The sequence below is a fragment of the Bombus bifarius genome, unplaced genomic scaffold (genome assembly GCF_011952205.1).
Source record: "Bombus bifarius isolate JDL3187 unplaced genomic scaffold, Bbif_JDL3187 scf7180000010271, whole genome shotgun sequence".
Lineage (NCBI taxonomy): Eukaryota > Metazoa > Arthropoda > Insecta > Hymenoptera > Apidae > Bombus > Bombus bifarius.
Window position 1 is genome coordinate 3,370,619 of NW_022885586.1, and position 19,700 is coordinate 3,390,318.

General features: G+C 38.5%; 2 protein-coding genes and 1 non-coding gene across 3 annotated transcripts; all 3 read right to left on the reverse strand.

Moving 5' to 3' along the window:
• Nucleotides 1-9,052: 9,052 nt before the first annotated feature.
• LOC117216390 (protein l(2)37Cc) lies at nucleotides 9,053-11,228 on the reverse strand. Its single transcript, XM_033463068.1, has 4 exons — nucleotides 11,159-11,228; nucleotides 10,657-10,755; nucleotides 10,112-10,533; nucleotides 9,053-10,036 (listed from the first exon to the last, which is right to left on the reverse strand). Exons 2-4 carry the CDS (start codon nucleotides 10,751-10,753, stop codon nucleotides 9,728-9,730), a joined length of 828 nt encoding a protein of 275 aa, XP_033318959.1. The 5' UTR covers nucleotides 10,754-10,755; nucleotides 11,159-11,228; the 3' UTR covers nucleotides 9,053-9,727.
• Nucleotides 11,229-11,924: 696 nt separating this feature from the next.
• Trnan-guu lies at nucleotides 11,925-11,998 on the reverse strand. Its single transcript has one exon. It is a non-coding gene; the product is annotated as a tRNA-Asn (tRNA).
• Nucleotides 11,999-12,678: 680 nt separating this feature from the next.
• LOC117216419 (vitellogenin-3-like) lies at nucleotides 12,679-18,789 on the reverse strand. The gene is made up of 16 exons (XM_033463120.1): nucleotides 18,672-18,789; nucleotides 18,528-18,566; nucleotides 18,098-18,393; nucleotides 17,869-18,009; nucleotides 17,626-17,802; nucleotides 17,398-17,540; nucleotides 16,927-17,304; nucleotides 16,518-16,846; nucleotides 15,794-16,419; nucleotides 14,816-15,708; nucleotides 14,614-14,743; nucleotides 14,297-14,533; nucleotides 13,876-14,229; nucleotides 13,525-13,807; nucleotides 13,155-13,452; nucleotides 12,679-13,028 (listed from the first exon to the last, which is right to left on the reverse strand). Exons 1-16 carry the CDS (start codon nucleotides 18,727-18,729, stop codon nucleotides 12,839-12,841), a joined length of 4,572 nt encoding a protein of 1,523 aa, XP_033319011.1. The 5' UTR covers nucleotides 18,730-18,789; the 3' UTR covers nucleotides 12,679-12,838.
• Nucleotides 18,790-19,700: the final 911 nt, after the last annotated feature.

Here is a 19,700-nt window from a genome sequence, read left to right on the forward strand (position 1 = left end):
TACTTATATTTGATATACAAGACCGAGGCTGTTGTTTCTCTGCGACTATGAAATCAATCGGTTTAAAGCTTCCATGGTAAGGGCGGCGATTAAGAGAAGTATAATAAACAACGACGTATACTCGTATTTTTGGGTACACGGGTACGTGATTCACGTCGGCGGCTTGTGTGGTCGTCGGTACCGCCCCCGATTGCTTCCCAACCCCCATGTAAGAGGAAGAGAAGCGAAACGAGAGGTTCGTACCACCTGTTAATCATAACCGATTAAATTATTAATATTCGGATAATTACACCGCCTACGATGGACCATTAATATATTTTCGTTAGCCGTGCATCGATCGAGATTGTTATAATTCCAGGACGAATATCTAATTTAGAGTCAGAGGGAACGTTTCGAACGAAATTTCGGTGTCGTTCGATCTAAAAGTTCTCGATTCAGGCTTACTGGAATATTGGATGCACTCGCTCAGGTACTCGTATTTTCCCTCACATCGACGCATACGTGCGCATAAAGCACGTGTGCCTTCGTGACTACACGGTCGAGCACGCTCGAGAATCGGTCGGTAGAGAGAGATCCGTCGATTGCAAATCCGTAAATCATTGGCAGGAAGAGGCGTTTACGCGCAAACGAATTAATTGAAAAGGCACCTCGTCGTCCTCTTTCTACCTTTCACCCTTTCCCTCCCTATTCGGCTCTTTTACCTTCTTCTGCTTTCACCCTTCGCTCCACTCGATCTTCTCCATTTCTATCGTATTCTTCTCCTCCCTCTCTGTTTATCTTCCCTCCGTGTATTTACAGGCCGATACACAGGGATCGAGGAACAGCAGCGTTACTTGCCTTTCGCCGAAACAACGTACAATCGTCCGTTCATTATGATTGTAGCGTAACTACGGTACTTTCCGATCAAATTACCATTTCGATTGTATTTCATCATTTTGACTGTGTCCGTCCAAGTGCATTTAAAATAGCGACAGAGTAAGAGAGAGAAACGAGATGCGCCATAATTGCTCACACGGGATCCCTGGTTGATCCTGCACGATGAAATTCGAATCGGCGAACGATCCTTTCTCCAGTGTTGATCCCTCTTCGCCGGCCTTCTTTACGATACTGCTTCGTCTTTCTCCTTTCCTCGCGAAACCCACAGTATCGGACTATCTATCTTCTTCAGGTTCCAGTCCGGTCAGATACACAATATCTCGATACCTTATCGCCCACATGATTTCTGGTTCGTCTACGTTCAAGAAACACACGCGCGCATCTTCTCTTGTATCTTGACGTATTTGCTTCTTCTTCCTCGCACTTCTACGATGGATCAAATACGACCACTCACCTTCTCTCTTGCTTCTCGCTTACCATCTCAATAACGCGAATGGCCCCGGCGCCTCGAAATCCCGCCGAGATAACCTTTATTGTAATTACAATAAGGCATTATGCGCGCCCAAGATCCAAACGGGTCGGAGGTCACACACTGGCTTGCCTTTTTCGAGGCTCCTCTTACAATCATCTCTGTATCTGTGACACGTTTTCTTTTTCTTTTTTGAACGTCATTTTAGACATACCAGATTCAATCACGCGGGAAATTCTTTTACAAAAATAAAACACAACGATGCGATATTCTTGCGATACCTTTTTTAATTCGAAGATCGACGTATTATTAGAGTTGCATTTTCAGATGTCATGGAAATGCAGGTTAAAATCTAAAAATTAAAAGAAAGGCGAGGTCCATTCTGTCGAGTGCGCCGGATGTGAAACCGACACGAAATCATGCAGCATCGGACGTGCGAATTCCCAATTTCCTTGTCGGCAACCGTGCCGCGACCAAAAGGAAAGGAAAAAATGTGGAGGAGAGAAATTTACATCCCAGGATTTCGTTTCACGTGTGATATGAAACTAAAAGGACCGGCACGCCACTGGAATTATTACGAACAATCATCATTATGTCCGAAGAGAGCGGAGTAATCTTCTGCTCCATCTGTTATAAGCCACGTGTGGTGACAGAAAAGGGGTGAAACGCAGCAAATTCTCAGATAAACCTTTCGCGTGTTCCAGAGAAAGCACCTCCGCCATTTCGATTCAAATTTCTTTATCCAAATCTCAATTCAATTCTGATCACTTTCTCTGGTAGATTCAGATGAGAACGAAAACAAAAATACTCCCGTTAAGCCTGACAGCGAAAAATTAATAATTTAATAGCAAGAAATTTGCACGTTTCGAAGAAGAGAATTACAACGAACGTGTCGAAACCTTCGCGTTCTTCGAATTCAAATTTCTGTGTTTAAACCTACATTTCATTTCTGTCATTTCCATACGAAATTCTAAGAGTAAGAGCAACTTGTAGGAATGATAAAAATTATAGGAGCGAGAACAAGAAAACACATTTGTCGCTCCTAATTTATAGGAATCGATGACTTAACGTCAAAAGACGTTTGAGAGAAATGAATACGTCGAATGTAGCAAAATCGTGGCAGAGCGAATCCTGGTGATATTATCGAGAAGGAGTGGCCGCTCGTATGCGCGTATCGCGTTTCATGGCACGGCCATCTTTATATATGCAGACGGGCCACGCGTGGAAGGTCTGCGGTAGGCGACATGTTCACTGGACATGACTTATTGCCTACAAGCGCCACTGTAAATCTCGGCGTTACAACGTCTGCTTCTGCCACCGAGAGGCGCAAGGGCGGCAACCGCACACCGAGACACATGGAGATCTTTTCAGAGATCTTTGGGGTCGTGTGCTCTTTTTTTCCACCCGCGTTCAACTTGAAATTAAGCTGACTGCACTCGTTTCAATTAGATACCAACTTCTCTAAATTCGCTTCTTTCCTCGATATTTCCGGCTGTTCGAGTCGTTTAATACCAATGAAACGTTTTGAGACGTTTTTAACAGGCGTCCTTTCTTCCTCTTCCGCCGGATAAGAAGTTTGAAGTTGCCATTTAAAGAACAGGACAACGTCTGTGAGAAAAAGGATCGTGTTTTCTCGACTGACTAACGTCACGAATTTGACGAAAGTTCGGTTGAAATTACGTGGAAAATTACAGGTCCAACTTCCGGTGCTAGCGGAAACGATCGAATACATAGCCCCATTCTCAGCGAACGAACTGCAATCAACGACGATTGACAACTGAAATCAATAATTTAGATTAATGAAATACAAGATTACGCTTATTCTTGTTACGAAATTTTACACCGGAAAATTTCAGTTTTTCCGATCTAATTTGAAGCATCTAACACGTCGAACGCTCCAAGAGCTAATGATAAGGTTGGGCTAATCGTCGTCTGACTATGGGTCTCTTCGCAGCAGAATCCTAATTGAATTAGAAGATCCGGGATTTTCGAGGCGGGACCAGAAGCAGGTTATCCCGCCATTTACGAGCAACCCTTCATTTCGAACAGTGAGAGCGTCGGAGAAGACCGAGAAGCACCCTTGGCGAGTCTGTTTGCTTGGCAAACGATAAAATAATGAATCTTTGCTCTACGTTTCCACTATCCGATTCACGAAATCAAAATTTTCGTTGGCTTGAGAATATAATTCGATAAATAAATTAGGTGAGAAAGATCGCGTAAATTCCAGGCAAAATTGCCCGAAAATTAAAGGAAAATACAAGGAAGACGCCTTCGTTTATCGTCGCATTATTCCACTATATATACCGATCTTTTTTCTTGCTAATGAAGATTTATGACATTATTTTCGTTCGTGCTTTTATTTGCTGAGTCGGTTAATCTTACATCGTTAAGCGCCACAAAAACTGCGGCAAAATAGCATCATTATTTTTTATCGGCGAAAAACTTGGTCAAAGTTGTACGTCCCATCCTACGATAGAAACATAGACCTGACGTAATCTTGAAAAGAAACGAAATCAACGCAATGTTATCTATCGATCGTTCGCTCGATACACTTTTGATTACGTATACCTAATCAAAGTAGAAACATTGTAAAAGTGCTGTATGTGGAAAAGTACGAAAACGGAGAACGACAAAGTTAAGGTCGATGCAGCGAAGAAATTCTCGAATCGTTAATTCCGACGTACCTCGGGCGTACATCAAATTGACATTCACCTTCACAGAAACCGTCAATTTCACGACGATTTGCACCCGCGGGAATTCGTCCTCACGTGCAACGAGTGACCGTTCACGAAAAAGCTCGAGTAAAAATGAGGGTCGGTTTCAGGAGAGAGGATAGAGGAAGAAGAAGAAGAAGGAGAAGAAGAAGACAGGTCTCGATGGTCGCTGCACGTCGCGTGACGGAAGATCCCATGATCACAGGCACACGCACGCGCGTATTTGCATCTTATCCGCGTCTACGTATGTTCACGATGAAAACCGACAATTTTCGCAAAGACTAATGTCTTTCGCAACACGACAAACACACGTGAAAAATCTGAATAATCTACGTAATAGAGATCTTTAAGACCAATCTATCTTTATCTGGATAAAGTGAGCTGAATTTCAGGGTATACATTGACAAATTATACATGTTAATGTTACGCGATAAATGATCCAAGCCGAAGACACGCCTGCGTATTCATATATCTTGTAATTAGCATAAAAATAGTGAGCGTGTCTATCATCAAACTAATGATTGTCTCACGTGGATGGTTGGCTGTGACGATTTTCGTGAATCGAGCCGACAGTGCATATACACAGGTATGGTAACAGCATCTGAGGATGTAGCAATTACGTCTGGACTCCTTGCCACAGATGGACGGGACCGCAACCACGGAACGCCCCTTGCGTTACACACATGTTACAAGTTCCCTTCTGTCCCTCTTCCCTTTCCTCCTTACCTCTCTCCCCTCTTCTTGCTGCTCATTCCTTCCTGACCGAATTAATGTTCGTACGGTCAGCACGAAAGACGCTCCTGTGGGAACCGCGAGACATGTCTTTGTCGACGTCCATCCCGGTCGACGAACGCTATCCTGGTCAACGATTACGAGAGCCAAGGAGATGAAGGAGAGCAAACATCGTACACGAGGATGAGGATTAACTTGAAGAACGCACTAAGGTTAATGAAGACGAGCAAGATATAGCAGAGTATCAGCTGAAGGGTTGAGCGCTTGAAACTTGTTGGTGAACTGCGGATGTGTATGCATTTATGGGAAATTTAACTGCGAATCCTCCAATTTTCTACGGCTCGATCTCTCTCTCTGTTTTCGTCCCAGCATGAAAAAGAATATTAAATGTTCTAAGGAGATGTTTAGCATAAAAGCGAAGAATTCGAATTTGTCAAAAATGATTCAAAAAATGAATAAAAAAAAAGGAGATTAAAAGTACAAGAATGCACAGAATGTAAATACATACACAATAAGCAAAAATATGAAAGATACCAAATTAAATAAAGATTCGCAATGTAAAATTATTAAATAGTATTGCGTGATAATTCGCTATGAATATAACTTGGAAAGTGAAATTTTTTAAATGATGGTAATTTCGAGAAAGTAGATAGTATCGCCGAACGAAGAATAAGAAAGTGAAGCTTCAAGAATACGATGTTTCCTATTTCTTTACAAAATATTCACGTTACGATGTTCACGCAAACATTCATTACTTCAAGTTACGCTTAAGAGGTGACAAATAACATTGTCACCAGCAGCTTTGTATACTACGTAGAGTGACAGCGAGTGAAGAAAGGAAAGAAGCAAATGAAAACAAAGAAAAAAAAAAAAAAAGAGAAAAAATATCGAATGGTAACCGGAATCACAAAATTGCTTTACGCTAGTGATTGATAAATTTTGTCGATTACAAATTTTCGAAACGAACGCGAGTTATACACGTTCGAACCTTTTGTATGTTGATGCTACTTCGTTATGTTAAAATTGAAGAATTCGTTCCAGTTTCACCGCCAATCGTGTGCGATGTGATCGCTGGATAACGGTGACCCTGAAGACAGCAGGTAACCCCATAGCCATGAACTTTCTTTTCTCGTGTGCCGTTGACAATGGGGAGTCACGACCGTCTCGTGGATTTCTGCACGCGATGACCTGCGTACTTCCTGAGGACACTTGAAGAGGAAGTGTCCTAACGGGAGCATAGACCCGCTTTCTGTTCCAAGACTTCACCCTTTGTTCCATGAACCATCGTCGTCCACGGTAGGCTAGCCGAAATCAGACTAGAAACACGCGACGAAGGAAACTAGCGTAAAAATAAACCGTGCAATCGTAGAAACGATCGGTCAAATCACCGGTTATCAAAGATAGTTGGCCAACTAATCCACACGGTATTAACCGTAAGTTGGTTGCCTCTCGTCAGGGCATTCGAGCTCTAATACACCCTAGGGGTCGTGAAAGGGATGAGGCGGCAGTCACGTGTATTCTGCCCGGCATGGCCGCGAGATTACAGGCCGGCTCGAGGCTGCCTGCGATGTAAATCAATCTGCCGCACAACTTCCCCGAGGGTCTGGTCTAAACTGTTCTCTCTACGGCGAAAAGTGAATGGCAATCGTACGAGGTGTCGGATGTTCGAAACTATGTTTTCTTATTGCTCTCGCGCGTCAGCCAAGTACGTTTTCGAACCTAGAGAAGAAACAGCAAGAAGAAAACAGGTCAAAGATGAATGGCGGGACTACCGTTCGCCGTGCATCAACTAGAAGAGGATCAGCGACAAAATCGTGCCGGCTGCATTTATTGAAAATTACTCCTCGCGTGCCAGCTCTTCACGAAGATGAGAAAGAGGAGGGTAAAGAGATGCAATCGACTAGCCGCCCCAAAGTCACGATTATGCTAACCGAAAGGCGCTTGGTTTAATAAGTTTAGGAACGCTTTAAAGTGCAATATCATCATATCCCGACTGTTCGGTTCTGAACCTTAACTCCAGACGATAAACGAGTCTCTTAGTATTCGCTAGATCGTTAAGTACGTGAAACTACATTTTCATGTAAGTGGATAACAGTAGAATCGTTAGTCCTCCGTGCAGAAAATAATAACAGTACCCTGTGCTAGTAAATTTGCCATCCACAAAAGCAAATGGTGGAGAAGAACGAAAACAATCGAAGCTCGGTTATTTAACGTTGCGAGCTATTCAATTTCCTGGACTTTAATTCGGACGATGGTCAATGCGTTTCGTTATATGCCCTCAAGTCCCGTACTCTTCAAGGAAGAAAGGGGAATGCAATCATAAACCACCGAGGGTGGTTTTCGTTTCCATGTTTCCTTAATTAACATTTATACAGTGGTAGCAGCGTTTGTTACGTTAGTCTCTTCAAAGGGATGACTTTGCTCTGGCGTGAGCGAGCATTACACGAATTTTCATTACATTCCTAATTACTATGCCCGCAGTTGCTTCTCCTAATTCTAGGAAAGAGTACCAAACAATTGATGATAGTTGTGATTAATAAGAAGAAGAAACTAGGCATTTACGATGCAGCCGGGAACGTGTTAAATATAAGAAATTATAGAAACTATCGCTTTAACTTCTGGATATTTACGAAATTCTGCAAGCTACGAGTTCGCAAAAGGAGATTATCGCTTTAGGCGATCGTGTCTCCGAGGAAGGCCATCGGCATATGCGGCTCGCGTGCATCGATGCAACCGTAGGTTCGCAGTAACAGGTGCAGATGCAGAGGAAGCAATCGTTAGCTCGACAGCCCGCGGTGCATGTGCGCCTATTATGATTTCTTTCGTAATTAGTTTCCCTTCTCTCGTTCTCCGTGTTTCTCGTTCGAGTATTCATATGCGCCTATTTATTCATTTCGTTGCACATATGCATTGCTCGGAAAACATGTGCCATCCTTTATCGTTCACATTTGGAATATCGATGATAATAACGATGGCCTTGATCTTGCATTGCAAGTTCCATCACAATTCCTTGTGGCGTAATGTTGCGGGATACAGTTTAAAAATGCAAATTACTTCGTACATCGTAATCATGCACATAGAACGAAAATTTGGTCATTCCTCCCCGTTTCTGTTTATTTATGACTATGAAATAATTTACAGGTTCGTACCAGTACCATCGATAGGCCAATTGCTTACGTTTACAATCATTATTATCGCTTCAATCGCGCGAGAATTTATCAAAAACCCGGATAAATTTAAAAGTTCGTTGAAATATGTTTCGTAATGGAAATACCCCAGCTGAATTATCGTATTGTATTTATTTATTGGAAAATACCTGACCAATTTCTGGATCCATAAATGTTCATTGAAACAGGTTAACATTTAAGTTATGGGATGGATTCAAGACTCCAACGTACCCGACATATCCGAGAAAGCGTCTTGCCGAGGGATTTCACCGAGGGTTGGCTGTTTGCGCCTCTCGACAAATAAGGGGAAGTCGTTATCCTCTGGATGGGAGGAGTAATTAACTGCTTCTACCTCCTTTCTGTCCGCCCCACCTCTCAGTATCCTTCCTTTCCGGCTTCGGCTTCTACTCGAAGGAGCAGACTTAAGGAGACTCGCTTAGGCTTTCACGCGGTCGTGTCTTCATTATTCACGCTAATCTGCTTTTGCTTCGTACTCCTACCGCCACGATCTTGCCTTGTACCTTTTCAAGACTGAGACCTCTCGGTTAGTTTACAATTTATTGAAAATTATAGATACAATCAAATTTTATAATGCATAAATCATTTTCATTCATTATGCCTACTTCGAAACTTTCTACAAATTACATCTGATTATAATACATAAAATATAACATGAAATAAAGGAAGAAATTATGCATTTCAATATTTACATTTACGAAACTGCTGTTTAATTTTACGAAGAAGAAATTGAAATTGTTAACGTGTATTTCCAATTTTCTTCGCAACCCGTGATAGAAACCCCACGGTGATCGCCAAATTGTGATGAATTGTTTTCTTTCTTAACTGGCAATGCCGACAAACGTTGGGCCAGAGGACCCCGACTGCGATAATCTTTCACCAATCTTCAGTCTTGATTGATCGTCATAATTCATTGGTGATTCGGACGAATAAATGACTGCGATGAAATTTCGAAGTCTCTTCCCTAGCTAGCATTTTTCGCGATAGAAAAGTACGATTTTAAAATATCGGTACTTAAAATTCTTAAAAAATTAAAATTTTGAAAAAGTTGCACATTGAATAAAGTACGAATAAAGTGACTGTCTGAAAATATATACTCTGAAAAATAAAATTTAAATTGGTATAGATCTTTTACAGAATATTTACTAATTTACAACTATGTATTAACAAATACACCATGTATATAAGCACTGCGCGATAGATGTGTTCAATTCTCCCAGATCATAGCATACAGTTCACTAAAAGTTATACATTTCCTGTAAAAATTGTTTTTATTACTTGACACTGAAATAAATACAACTCTATCATTGCTTACTAATTACTGTGAATGCACAGTTTGAGGTACAGAGCCTATTATTGGTAAGCCAATAACCCTGAAATAAAATAATCTTGTGGATGCAAAAAAATTTAAATTCAAAAGCATTACACACATTTTAAATTTTATATTAGGGTATTGAAAATCCACAAGGAAAATGATCTCCTCTTCTGAAAAGCAAACTGACCCATAGCTAACAACAACAGATGCTTTCAGTTTGTCAAGTAATTATTACATAACTGAAAGGGAAACATGTATAGAATTACAAACTTAAGAATGTAGACTAAAATTTTACAAAAATTGCTTCATTTATGTCTAGGAACATGTATGCACATTAAAAGTTCCCTGTTACTAGTACGCCATTAATGCATCAGACTCGTACATTATAATATAAATGCACAACTTATGTATATAACTTTTATTTGAGTTCATATCTTTACTGTGGTAAGTTTAATAAAACATTTTGACCTGGTGGCAAATAAGCTACTTGACGAGATCTAGACAGATTATGGGCTATATCTTCTGCAGCTTCGATTCTTCTAAGTTCAACTAAACCATCGCCTGCTTCACCAAGGGATTTTGCAATTAAACTGGCAGCTTGAGCATCACCCTCTGCACTAATGATAGCAGCTTTCTTGTGTTGTTCCGCTTTTTCTACTAAGAAACGGGCCTTCTCTGCGTCTTGCTGTGCTACTTGTTTCATTTCTACAGCCTGAGTAAATTCTTTTCCAAACGTTAAGTGTGTCTGAAATAAAGTAGGTTATGAGATTAAACAGAGTATACACATATTGAAAAACATAAATGATCATAACATGCTTACAATAGAAATATCGTCTAAAATTAATCCAAACTGAGAAGCTCTTTCTGTTAAATCTTCCCTAACTTTTTGAGAGACGCTCTCCCTCTGCGTGATTAATTCTCCTGCATCAAATTGAGCAACTACTGCTTTTAAGACTTCATTGGTAATAGAGGGCAATACTCTTTCAGCATAATCTATACCAAGAACAGTATAGATTTTTGGCAAGGAGTCTGGTACAGGTCTGTAGAGAATACGAAGTGTGATGTTTACATTTTGTAGATCTTTACTTCCAGTAATTACAGGAATATTTCTTGGCATTGATCGAATATCAAATATGATAGGTCTCTGAACCCAAGGAATAATGAAATGAGTTCCTTCCCCTACAACCTGTTTCTTTATTCCAGTAAATCTATCAAAAATAACAGCCCTGTGACCACCATCGACTGAAACAAACAATACACAAGTATTATAAAACTTGTAACTTTGTAAAACTAAAAAAAAAATTGTAAAATTTATTGAACTTATATTCGATAAACACATTGTTGCATAATAAAAGGAAAACCAACCATTGTACAAGGCATTATTAACAACAAGCCCAGTCGCAGTCAAACCTAACCCAAGCTGTCCTATACGATTCCAAAACATAGCCATTTTTGATAACATCTCTGAAACAAGAATAAGAATTCAATTGCAGAAAACAAATGGAGTGTTCTGATGCAACACTGATCGATATAGATACAGTTGTGGTTAAACAACTTTAACTACTTAACCTATAACGTAACAAGATCAAAATACGAATTCGCTCTAACAACATAACCAGGGACAATAATTTTCACAAAATTGTAAAGTTTAAACATATCAAAGAGTCACAAACGTATAACGTGAATAAAATATTTAAGAGTATCGTACAAGACCAACCACATGCGGTTTCAATCGATTCTATAAATAAGTAATAATGTGTGCAACTAACAATAGACAATGGTGTTATATTAACAAATAACTAATGTTTTTCATATTAACATAATTAATTATTATGTAATAAATGTTATCTTTCAAAAACGAACTTACATTTTTCCTCGCGTTGCGTATAGGTTGTCGGCGAAAGGAAGATGGAGTCCAACCACAATTTCAAATCGACAGTAGCGCCAGTAGGATTTCGGAGGTAAATTTAAATTATGTACTCCTATTAATGGTACATGATACAGTCGTAATATATAATAACAGATAATCGCTTTATTTAAATAAATATATAGTGTATCAAATCATATATTGTATCATTCAAATCTAATTTCCCATTTGCTTTCTATTATATCGCAGTATATTGGAATAATTTATACGTTTCTAAAACTTAAAGCTAACATCTAAATCTTGCTCATTTATTGTAAAAATACGAAACAAATTATAGATATATTCAATATTTGTATATTTCTATTACTTCTGTATTGTGTTATAGTAAAAGCCGTACAATTCACATTAACACTATATGCCTACAAGCACAGACGAGCTACAGAAGTCATCTGTGCAATAAGATATGACATGTTTTACATTTCTACTTTTAACAGAAAACTTACTGCTAACGTTATTATTAATAATGAATATGTTCTATTTCATTCCAAAATTTACGATACATGGTACGATCTTTATCTCGGAACCTCTCCAAAACCAGTGTTTCACTTTTGTGATCCATAACTTTAATAACTAAATACTAGATAATGTTGTTTCTACAGTACACTTGTGATACAAATGTATAAATTTTTTTTGCCAGTGAACACGTGCCGGGAAATATAAAAATCGTGTATTATTTCTATTTTTGTAAAATTTGCAAAAAATAAATCGCCCCCGGGTGGGCTCGAACCACCAACCTTTCGGTTAACAGCCGAACGCGCTAGCCGATTGCGCCACGGAGGCCACGTGACAACTACTTTCTTAATACTGCAGATATTGATGTGAAGAGAATGTTGGTATGTGAGGTTTAATGACGAGATTGTTCGTTGTTGAAACTGTCGAATATATTTAGAATAATAAATTAATGTACAGCCGTATACGTAAGTCGTTAGTACAAAGTATAAATCGCAGAATAATTACTCGTTAATGCTCGTCGCGTAACTCGGTAGATACTCGTGAGATACTCGGAGATACTTTGTAGATGCTGTACAATACTCTGTCGCTCGCGATCGCGCCCATTTATTTATACTGGTCGGGGAAGAGTCGGAAAATTCAAATTCGTCTTCATTGATCAGTTACATTGTTTTGCCCGGAGTTTGTTTATCATTACATTTCTGCGTCAAGGTTGAGCCAATGTCCTGAGGCAAAGCAACAATGCTATTTTTCTTGCTATTTCTAGACAACTGTAAATATAAAATATGAAAGAAATAAAACTTTATTTGTTCAATTTCAAATTGTACAATTTTATAAAAAATTACTAAAAAAGTGACACTTCTGCAATATTTATAAAATGAATTTAGACATAATAATGAATTTTTTTTTCTTTTACTAACATAATATATTTCATTGTAATTACATCACGACGATAAAATTGAATGATTTGACGATTACCACTGTAAAGGTAAAGAATAACTAACCGAAGATTGCCCGGGATAAATCTTTATTCGTCTACTTTTTGTATCTACATGATCATTTTATATTAAGTTCTCTTGTCGGACAATGTACACCTACTGCTTTAGATAATTTCCGCTGAATACGTTTCATAAAATGGGAAATACGATTAAATGATTTCATTTGATCTCTTTAAAGATGCGAGACACTGTATATCTGTGGAATTTTCGTTTCGTGCGTGCTATCCATATGACCGCACATCCCAGTTACTTGACCTTGAAGTGAGGTGCCCACAAAAATTGTCACGCTGTCTGGTAGATAGTAAATTTGGAACGGTAGTAATTGAGATTCGATCGTCACAATTTCATAACCTTTGGTCAACCTGTCCGAAAAAGCACGAATATTATAATTATACTCCAATACCGTGTTATTCTGCAGAAATCATCCTGTGAGATTAAAATTTAAGTAAATGAGAATTTGTTGGAAAATTAATACTGAGGGAATTCACCTAATAACGTAGGAGTCAGAGTTCTTAGGTATCATAACACCTTTTTCTATATTCGTTTTGTCTATAACTTCATTATCTATGGTGACTGTCATGCCTCCATTGACAGGCATGATTTCCAATTCATGTTCACCTACATAAACCTTCAGAGCCAATACATTGTCTTGCACTGATTTCACGAAGATACTGTACATTTGGTCTATATGATCACCAGACAGCAGAGTCCATTTGTCTCGTACGATGTACGGAATGATACCATTATCTAGAGTGACAAGAACTCGAGGACGAACTGTGCAGAACTCTATGAATAGTATAAAGATATTGATGACTATCGTATTAATGATTACTTGTTATAAGTAGCAGAATAACTTACTGAGTCCGCCTTTAACGTAATTATTTAACATTGAGAAAGAGAATTGTGCGTTATCCATCCATGGATTCCAAAGTGGATCGCCAAATGGTAAATGGACCAATTCGTAACTGTACGTCGGTCCAGCGACGGCTGTGTTAAGGAGAGATGTCGAATATGGGAATTCTAAGACAATCTTCGCGTTTCCGGGTTCCACATGATTCCAAGTATATTTCATATGCGAGAAGTAAGCAGCACGTAAAATATCTTGTGCCATATTTACGATCGATGTCAAATATAGAGGTACCTGTAATACGAATAAAGGTCAAGTATATAATTAAACTACTACAATAGTACTAAATTGTAAATATTTACCTTCCTTAGCGTCATATTTACGGTGTACTTTCTCAGGGTTGAATGACGCAACGCTTCTTCAATACATTCTCTAGTCTTAGGAACAATCGACCCCTTGGAGTAAAACAAAGAATTTTGACTTTGTTTAGAGCACACACTATGCATGCTGTCGTGGACGATATGATCTTTTTGGTCTTCTGACATTTCACCTTTCACGACTATTGTGACGTCCATGTCATCGCGTACACACTTATCATCTTTCGTTTGCCCCATGGTGATCGTTACTTTTGAATTAATTTCCTTTTCTTCATTAACTTTCCACGCACCTACTTTCCAGCCAATCATCGGATAATCTTTTTGTGCCTCGATACATATCTAAGAAAACACGTCAAATGTCTTTTTAACGAAAACGTTTCACGTATAGATCTTAAACCTTACAAACCTTCAGGTTTTTCTCTTCTGGCGTAATACGAGTGATCATAACTTTCATACTGTTGTTGAAGTGTCCCTGAGAAAATATAATGTTAACATTCATATCCCACTGTCTTACAGATTCATCAGTGGAGGCTGCTTTGACGTTCATATTTCCCCGAATATCGATTCTCTTGCTACTAATCAAAACCATTTTTTCATGATTGTGATCCAAATCTTGAAAACTAACTTTTCCGGTTAAGTCGATCTAAATAAACAGTAAAAAAATTAGAACTAAGAGAAGGAAGATTCACGTATTGCATAAGTAAAGTCACTTTTTTAACTTACCATCGAAGTAGGATAAGCGATACTTGGTTCACTTTTATACACAATTACGCAACTTCCTTCTTGCTTCGCAATTATATTGTTCATTATGTTATGATGAACTGCCATAACAGGTTTCATCCATGAACAGCCACTACGCAAAGAAAATAAGTTTTGATGTTACTCCTTCTCCTTGTCCGCTGTCATCCCTTAACTTTATACTTACATGGTGTTTTTATATTTGTCTGAGTACACTTCAAGCCAATGATTAACAGGCGAGACAGGAACAGTATCGTTGTCACAATGAAGTATCATCGAAAATCGAGTACCAGTGTCCTTCGAGTCAAAGTTGCTCTCGTAAGTTTTCAAACTAGCACCAGTGGTGATAACTTCGTGATGACGGCAAGTGGAACACAATTTCTTCAACAGATCGTGCTGATCTCCTGTAAGGGTGACATAGTTCTTTCCGTGAAAGGATATTCCAACGACCGAGAATTCCGAAACAGGCAATCTTGCCAATGAAACTTTAAAACTCTTCGTGTCCTGATTGTAACCGATGGCTATATCACAAGGCAAAGTAACGTCTACAGACGACGTTTTACGAATAGAGTGCCAGGAATCAACGACAGGATTGTAAATCGACATCACGTATTCACCGTGCATCCATTGTTGATATTTGACTTTTGATTTCAAGATTAAATGATTTTTATTCTCGGAATATTCAACGCTTCCTCTGAGAGAGCTCAGAGATGGTACTTTGGAAGCCAAAACGGCTGGTACACCAAGATCGGTGACCATGTGCATTTCGGAATGACTATGGTACAGCACAGTCTGCCAGTTAATAACATTTAGGTACTCGGTAATGAGCTTGTTCCATTCCTTCAATTTATCAAGAAGTTTCAACGAATTACTCTCATCAGAGTGGAGTATGAAAACAACATTGTCGTTCATTGTTAGAATCACGTTAACGTTTATATCTTTAATTGCCGGTATATCTTTGACTGCTCGATTCAATATATTCTTCACATTGTCATTTTTAATTGCCTCTACGACTTTGTGGAGCACATTATGATTGATATGCTTTAAGATTTTGCTCATGCCATCTATGTTCCAGTGAACCTAAGACGTAGAAAAAAAGTTGAATGATACTAAAGAGAACTTAAATAATATTTTTCATATATACGATAACATCGAATGGACTCACTCCCAATGTGGTAACAGGTTTATGAGCAACAGTTTCGACGTGTTCCACTGAACCAACGTACGGTAAACCAGTTAAATTGTCGAGAACTAAGGAAGCCATCACGCTCTCACCGAATCCGTACTTTTCATCTACGTAGTCAACGTGGATTTTGCTTGAAAGTGGTTGATTCAGGTTCCTTATGCGAATAAACTTCAATATTTTCTTAGCCATTTCTCGAATTTTCATCAGGCAAGGGTCTACCGAGTTGGCAAGTCCTTTAACGGTATCCACATAATAATTATACAGATGTTCGTCTTTTTCGTAAACCATTAACCAGTATATGTTCATAACACGCCCTAAGTTAGGCTCTTGATTAACTTGGTGCATCAGTACATTAAAAGCAGCGATTCTCACTGCCGAGGGAAGGCTAACGTCACTAAGGACTGGCCAGAGTACGTCGTGAATATAATTTCTATGCACGTTTATGTTTTTTAGGGTCCAAATAGCTTGCACTCGAATGTTGTGTGGCTTTTCGGAAACAACCTCTTCGCCTTTGATGATAGGCTCCAGATGTTTCAAAACATGTTTCGATCGAACGTTCTTCATAGCCATCATGTATACCATCTTCATGTGAAACATCGGCTCATCTGCAACATTTGTTATCAATCATATTGAAGAATGCGAGGGCTTAAGAACTAAGAAATTAATTAAAAAATAGGAAGAAAAAGTGATAGAAATTCCATACTTCTAACATGATCCATGAAATGCTTCAAGTATCTCTCCATAAGAGGATCGACAACTTCGGTCTGTTCTTTCTTGAAGGTCTTATGAATCAGTGTGGCAAAGCAGAATATGCCAGCTTCCCTTACGCTCGGAGAAACGAATTCGCCTAAGTTAAGGAGTTCTTCCATCTGTAAAAGCAGTTCCTTCGATGGAACTTTTACGTGCATCGGAAGATTGGCAAGCATCGTGACGGCAACCCAATTCGGTACACTCTTTGTACGGACTACATTTCGCGTGAAAAGGCACGCAGCAGGAGTTCCTACGTGTGGTACTATTGTAAGGAAAATATTTCTGAAAAGGCATGAAAAAATTGGTGTGAAGATATATTACATAGTTATTTTTCAATCACCGATAAATATCGGTTTACTCACCTCACTGCTTCCACTTTGGCATCTTTGATATCCTCAATTTCGCTAAACACTTTGTTCAAGGATGCAACGTTCATGTACTTCATAACGTGTAAAATTCTGTTGATCGTTTGGTCGTGCTTCCAATCTATTTGTTTCTTATCGACGTGAGTTTCCTTCAGGTAACCAGCAACCTCATCCAACATTTTCTTCACTTTAACCACAAGTTCATCGAGTTTAACAACATGCCGGTGACCAGTTACGTCTATATCAGCTTCAGGAACGTATGGAGTTTTAGGTTCATCGTAGATGACCTTCTCGATAGGCGAAACAATTAAGTGTTTGGAGCCCATTAATTGAATGTCAGATACGGGAACGACCTTTTCGAGGAACAAAGTTTGGCTGCAAAAACAGATATCGTTCTTAAATAAAACTTTTGGCGAAGTGTTTATACGTATTTGGAATTATAATAATATGTTATCACTCTCAAATTACTTGGTCAAAAGATAATGAGCTTCTGATGCAGCCAGCCATGGGAAGTAGTTAATCACTGCATGTCCAATCAATTTTTTAATAAGGATTTCATTATCCTGATTATCTATTACGAAAACGCGTCTGCTGGAAGTGCTCATGTCGTTCTATGTAACAATATAGAAATGAAAATTATGAAATTAAAATTTTAGTACAGAAAAAATGATAGAAAAGATCTACTGTTCTTAATACCCTTTCATGTACTTGACATTTGTGGCATTGAACATGATTAAACTCGTGGTATTTGAAGTGAGAACAGTTCATGGATTCGTAGAACTTTGTAACTACGAACTCTTTGCCAGATGTTGCTTGCATTTCGTCCATTGGCTGTACGTTATATGCCACTTCGCAATTGCCATGAATGGTAACCTAGTGGTAACAACCAAAGAGAACATTAACCAAAACCCAAGGATGTTCCCATCAGTCGTTACCTACCTCCTGAGATATAAAACTATGTGCTTTTATTGGGCTTTGAACATGCATCTGATCCAAGTCCAATTGAAGCATAGAGACGATACCCTTCTTCACGTTCTTCGACCATCCTGGCTCATCTTCTACGAATTTCACGCCTTCGAGCTATGATAATACAAATATGTTTCATTTCCTTCGTTATTGGAATGCTTGTCGCATTTCTAAATTACTTCTTTATCTTCTCGTAACTTACGTGCCCATTTTCCTCATAGATAACGAGGAAAGGATTCAACAGCGCTTTAGCGGCGTCGATCGGTAACAGCTGGCTTACAGACTCGTAATGTTTCATCGGTCCATTGTACAACCCATGTTTCATATCACTCAAAGTAACGTAAAAGGTATTCTTTGAGTTTGGATTGGTGACATCGTGGTGCACCTGAAGGAGGCATTCGATATTAAAGTCGGATGCGAATGGAGCCGGGTCGATGATTCCAGCTTTCACGTCAGCATGGTATTTGTAAGTCACAATTTTTCCATGGGGGAAAGGTGCTGCAATAGTGTTTGATAAGATTATATTTATAACTGTGTCTTGAAATTGTCATGCGATTCGTAATTTCAAGTCCAAAACTTCTCTGCATGAAGAGTTCGGCCGACTTGGTTCACTTTATTTCCATTTAACGTACCTTGAACGGCAAACGCCGTAGCTAAGATCGCCAATAATGCTGCAAAATAAGAAATTTGTGTAATATTTCAAGTTATTCATAACGTTCGAAGATATATGAGAACAAAACATGTAAACCCCTCTTTGCTCTTTCCTTATTACTTACCGATTAGAGTATCCATTATAGTATGACCCATGCAACAAGACTGGTATTGCCGCTGCATCGCTTTCTCCTTTTATAAGGCGAAAAATCTGCAAATCCCGGTGGAATAAGAAAATGCGAATACAATGATAACCCCTCCCGAAAGGGTGTTATGAACTGGCTGTGCCGGTGTAATCAATGCACAAGATAACCCGTTCGGACATCGTCATCAGTTACTTTTGCTACGTGAATAATTTTTTAAAATATCACCTAAATTAGCTAGAACCTGGTCCGTAGTTTTTACGTTAATTGAGCATTTCATAGAAATTTGTCTTTTTAATCTCCTTCTATCCTTTCACGAAACAAATACATATAAACAATATCAAATAAAACCTTATCAGCTATTTTGTCGGAAAGTATCGCGGATATGGATTGAAAACTTGTTCTTAATTAAATGGGACTGAAAGATTAATTAATATTTTTGGGTTAGTATCAGGGGATAAACGAGTCCCTTTATTCTCTCTTCTTCTTTTTCCCTAGTATCGAAATAAAATTTAAGTGAGAAATTCTTTTTATTTTACATAATTAGAGAATTGCGGTGAAGAATATTTTTCTCAAAAAAAGAAACATCGACAAAGCATCAGAATAAATGTATTCTGGATTAAGAGATATTTTCCATGGCATTGCTAGAGTTCCAAATATTTATTAAGTCATTGAACAGTTGATAAAATTAATGCAACAAGCGATGCGCAGGCGGCACGCATTCTTACATACGCTCTGAACTTTTTTTATTCCTTGAAGTTTCTCTTGGAAGAGGCATTCTCTGTTATGATTCTTTAATTGTACAAAATAAAAAAGAATATTATTACATCGATAACAACTATTCCATTGAAAGAAAAAATAAGGGGAGCAGCCTTTGTTCTAGAAGCCTTAAAAAATCTGTGATATATTAGATAATTAGTTCCCCTGACCCATTTAATTAAAAGAAAAGAATTGCTTTTATATTCGTAGAAAACTTTGATTAATCGTTGGCTATTTATTTATAGTTTCACA

Coding starts and splice junctions, on each gene's coding strand:
- LOC117216390 (XM_033463068.1), bottom strand. CDS start 10,753: ATGTTATCAAAAATGGCTATGTTTTGGAATCGTATAGGACAGCTTGGG. Junction 10,534..10,656: donor TAATAATGCCTTGTACAATG/GTTGGTTTTCCT, acceptor TGTTTGTTTCAG/TCGATGGTGGTCACAGGGCT. Junction 10,037..10,111: donor TTTTAGACGATATTTCTATT/GTAAGCATGTTA, acceptor ACTTTATTTCAG/ACACACTTAACGTTTGGAAA.
- LOC117216419 (XM_033463120.1), bottom strand. CDS start 18,729: ATGCAGCGGCAATACCAGTCTTGTTGCATGGGTCATACTATAATGGAT. Junction 18,567..18,671: donor TATAATGGATACTCTAATCG/GTAAGTAATAAG, acceptor CTTATTTTGCAG/CATTATTGGCGATCTTAGCT. Junction 17,305..17,397: donor GCTCATTATCTTTTGACCAA/GTAATTTGAGAG, acceptor CTGTTTTTGCAG/CCAAACTTTGTTCCTCGAAA.